Genomic DNA, 4,390 nt, shown 5'->3' with positions numbered 1-4,390 from the left:
GTCTGTGCAGTCTTTCTGCCTAGTCCACCATCTTGCTGGAACTTCTTCTTCTTTTTGTTTTGATCTTTTTTCTGATTTACCCCTTTCCAAAGAAGTATTTAGGTATTTGTTGTCACTCTCACTAATTGTGTCTTTCAGTGATTCAATTCTACTCCTTTCCCCTTCAATGTGTTACCTATTTCTGAAAATTTAGTATTTATCTTCTGGATTTCTATTGGTAGATTTTGTATCATTTATAATTTTTCTTTTATTTTGTCATTTTGTTCTTATATTGTCTTTCAAAATTGATTTCTATTGGTAGATTTTGTATCATTTATAATTTTTCTTTTATTTTGTCATTTTGTTCTTATATTGTCTTTCAAAATTGTTCTAGGTTTTACTCTGTGTGTTCCTCAATTTCGTCAGTGTTATCCTTGATCTGTCTCTCAATCCATTGAAATATAATTCTTTTGAAGTCCTTATCAGGGAGTTCCATTGCTGCTTGTTCCTTGGGCATGTGTTCTGGGTCTGTAGTCTGGTCCCTTGTTTCTCCTGCTTTATCTTCCTTCTTTGTGTGAACTGTGATGGTCTGTTGTCTCCAAGACATTGTGACATGTTTGTGTTTATATCTAATTGGTGATTGTATGTTAGAGTGACTTGCCCAAGATTTTCATTTTGTTTTATGTGGATGTTATCTAAGTAAGCAGGGTACTGTGCTCCTGTAGTCACTGGTTGGCAACACTTATCCACTCACCCCTGTCTCCTTTCCTGTTGTCAGCCTCCCGTATGTCCCTGCTGTCCTTGGCAAACAGAGCCTATTCTTAGGTCCCTGGAATTGGAATGAGAATGCTGTCACTTTAAATACCCAAATTGGCTGCCACTTGTAAATATTCAAAATGGCTGCACCTTCAGTCACTTTAAATATCCCAAATGGGCATGGCTTGTAAACAATAAAAATGGCTGCACCCTCCAGACAGCCAGAAGTGCACAGCTCAAGTTGTCTCCCTCCTTGCTGTTTCCCTTCCTAGTCATTGGCTTCCAGTGCAGTTGTCCCTGCAGCCCTTGGTGACCAGCTGATCTTTAGGTCAATTCTCAGGTCTCAGCACCACATGGAAATATTCAGGCTGTTGGTGCTGTCAGAGTAGCTAACAATCCGCATCTCCCTCCATCTCCATACTCACTGCTTTCATTCAGGTTTTTCCACTACTTGGTGCCTTATTCACTTCTGCTATACTTACTCTCAAAGCTCAGGGCTCCAGGATTATATTCTGTATCTCTGTCAATTGGTTTCTCTTTTCTTTGTTGAAGAGGTTCTGTGTAGCTTGTCTGCCTATTCCACTGGAAGTCCACTGAGGGTGATTTTTATATTTGTAAAACTCATACAGAATATGGAAGCAAGAAAATATCCTTACAAGTGATTCATGTAAAACCTATCTTTTTTGAGCTAGTAACTAAGGAGTGTATTTATCATTAGGAAAAATATTATACAATACTCTAAAATGACTTAAACCAGCTGTCACAGTATCTTATGTCACAGGGATGATTTAATAATGAAAGTTAGTGATGACTTTATCATCAAAATATATCAAGGCAATTGCCCTTATAAATTACTTTTTTTTCCCCCCACTTTAGCTGTACTTCTAATTATCTTGAGTTACGGGATGGAGCTGATTCTAATGCACCAATACTTTCCAAGTTTTGTGGAACATCTTTGCCCAGCACTCAGTTGTCCTCAGAAGAAGTCATGTACTTGAGATTCCAGTCTGATAACAGCTTCACTCATGTTGGGTTCAAGGCTAAGTATTCCATAGGTAATAACATTTTTTATATGCAGTAATAAAGTGGTGATAGACTGAATGTGTTCAGATATTTTTCAAAAATCATACTTTCATTTTTAAAAAGAAATCTTTCTCTGTAGGAACTATGTTGACAACACTCACTGCCATCGATTCGGATCATGCTGATGATGTTGTTGTTGTTATGTGCCTTTGAGTCGGACCCAACTCATAGCGACCCCTCCTTGGGTTTCCGAGGCAGTATCACTATGGAAATAGATTGCCCGTAAATAAAGAATGTATGTGTTTAAAACCACAAGGTCATTTATCATTTTTAATTTTTACTTTGATTCTCACTTTAAACACTATTTTAAGTAAACTTGAATATTTGATATTTTTTCATAAATTGTTTGTGAAAAACATATTCAGTTAAATAAAAATGTTTCTTTCTCTCACCATCAAATATGTATTATATTACATTAAACAATAAAACTGTTCATTTAGCAATCAAATAATGATATTTACAATAGTGATTATAAATTCCTCATTGTTAATAGAATAACCGCTTTTTCCCTCCTCAGTTCTCTAGTGACAAATCAGTCTTCTCAGTGTTTTGGGTTCTTTATTTTCAAAACTACCAAAAAATAAACATTCTGAAAATTCACTACAATGTGTTTCACAATGGTGTCGAATTTATTATCTGGTAGGTCTGATTTGGACAATAACCAATTTATTTATTACAGCAAAAACTGGAAAGCCTAATAGTAGCAATATTTAAACTGTACTGTAGGTCATTTCATATCCTGAGGCAAATTGCTTATAATTCAATGTGGCTATTGCATCCAACTGATAAGAAAGAATTGAATCATAGTTTTCGAGGCTGAAGATACCAACTACTTGATAGTAAAACTAGAAATGGCAAGCATCACTAATTAACCACAGCACCCCTTCTGCTGAACTTAGACTCAGTTTTTAGAATCTTCAACATAGCACACTAGATAGTTGGTTCTTGAAATGAAAACTACCTGTCACTGATAGGTCTTAAACAGTGTTCCAAGAAAATTAATGTGACTTTACAGAATATGTCACATGAGAGTCTTTCAGTTTCCCTTTTCAATCATTGCCTGGACTTGTGGTGACTTTTTTCTCTACATCAGTGGTAGATTTCAATTAAGAGGGAAACTAATGAAACATTTTCAGAGTTTTTAAAACTTCAGGGCACATTCACTTGGTACCTAAAAGTTTTAAATGTTCTGTGACATAAAAACATAAAAAGTTAAAAATTTGTAATAGAATTTTTCTTGCCTTTCTTTTCTTTCTTTCTTTCTTTCTTTTTTTTACAGCCCTGTGTGGAGGAACAGTCACTGGGCAGAGTGGTGTCATTGAAAGCATTGGCTATCCAACACTTCCTTACAGAGACAATTTATTCTGTGAGTGGCATCTCCAGGGTCTCTCAGGACACTATTTCACAATCCATTTTGAAGACTTTAACCTTCAGAATTCTACCAACTGTGAAAAAGATTTTGTGGAGATCTGGGAAAACCATACCTTTGGTCAGTGAAATATGTCTGCTCTTTTCTGAAAGTGTCTATTTTCACACGTACTCATTCAGCCCCTGAAGTTTTCTAACTTGCAAGAAAGGCAAAAGCATGCAGATTCTGCAGAGATGTGCAGGCCAATGAGCTCTGGTCAGCACTAGCGTTCTCACTCTTGATTCCTGTCCATGAACAATCATTGTCCATAGCCCCAGGGGCCAATATGTAGCTTATTCTGCAGACTACATTGTGCTGAATTGGCAAGGTGTCCTCTTCATGCTAGTCCCTCCACTGCTGTATACAATTATTTTAGGGCCATTCTGTAAGGTAAGGAAAGGTAAGGGTAATATATCCTAGTAATAATATGATGGACAGTTGTCACTCTGTTGTCTCAGATTAATCAAATGAGCAAACTTTTGTCATTGCACATAGATGCCTTTGCCCTAATTGGTTGTGGTTTTGTTACATCTCTTCATATATTTGAAAATATCCACTTTTATTCATGTTGTTTTGCTTTTTCATGTTACCATTTCTTCATGAGAAGGGTTTTGACTTTTATTATTTTCTTTGTAAGTGTATGATACTTCCGAGAGAGGTTATCAATCACCTGAACATATACTTACTTAATATTTGACTTCCACAGGAAATATATTAGGCAGATTCTGTGGAAACACCATTCCTGACAGCCTGGACACTTCTGGCAATGTGGCTTTGGTCAGGTTTGTCACAGATGGGTCACTTACTGCGTCAGGATTCAGATTACGGTTTCAATCTAGCATGGAAGGTAAGTGCATTCATTCACTCAAAAAAATAAATAAATAAATAAACAGCATTATTGAACAACCGTATTGGAATATTGGATAAGTACTCTCCTAAGGCACTGGTGTTAAAATAAAACAAACAAACCCACTGCCATCAAGTCGATTCTGAATCATAGCAACCTCCACTGGGTTTCCAAGGCCATAAATGTTCACGGAAGTAGATTGCCTCATTTTCCTCCCATGGAGCAGAGTTTGAACCACTAACCTTCTGGTTAGCAGCCAAGTGCCTTACCCACTATGCCACCAGAGCTCCTTAGTGTTACAATGTTGTTGTTGTTTG

General features: G+C 36.7%; 1 protein-coding gene across 1 annotated transcript in view; it reads left to right on the top strand.

Annotated features, from left to right (window-relative positions):
* The window catches only part of CUBN (cubilin), a 413,126-nt gene that overhangs the window by 291,782 nt on the left and 116,954 nt on the right, over positions 1 to 4,390 (top strand). The window contains exons 45-47 of the mRNA XM_007936404.2: positions 1,612 to 1,790; positions 3,098 to 3,307; positions 3,933 to 4,073. Coding sequence (XP_007934595.1) covers positions 1,612 to 1,790; positions 3,098 to 3,307; positions 3,933 to 4,073 — 530 coding nt within the window. The remainder of the gene's footprint in view (positions 1 to 1,611; positions 1,791 to 3,097; positions 3,308 to 3,932; positions 4,074 to 4,390) is intronic.

This window comes from Orycteropus afer, unplaced genomic scaffold (genome assembly GCF_000298275.1).
Source record: "Orycteropus afer afer isolate SDZICR_OR568_19922 unplaced genomic scaffold, OryAfe1.0 scaffold00035, whole genome shotgun sequence".
In the NCBI taxonomy this organism is placed as follows: domain Eukaryota; kingdom Metazoa; phylum Chordata; class Mammalia; order Tubulidentata; family Orycteropodidae; genus Orycteropus; species Orycteropus afer.
This window is presented reverse-complemented; position numbering and strand designations above follow the sequence as displayed.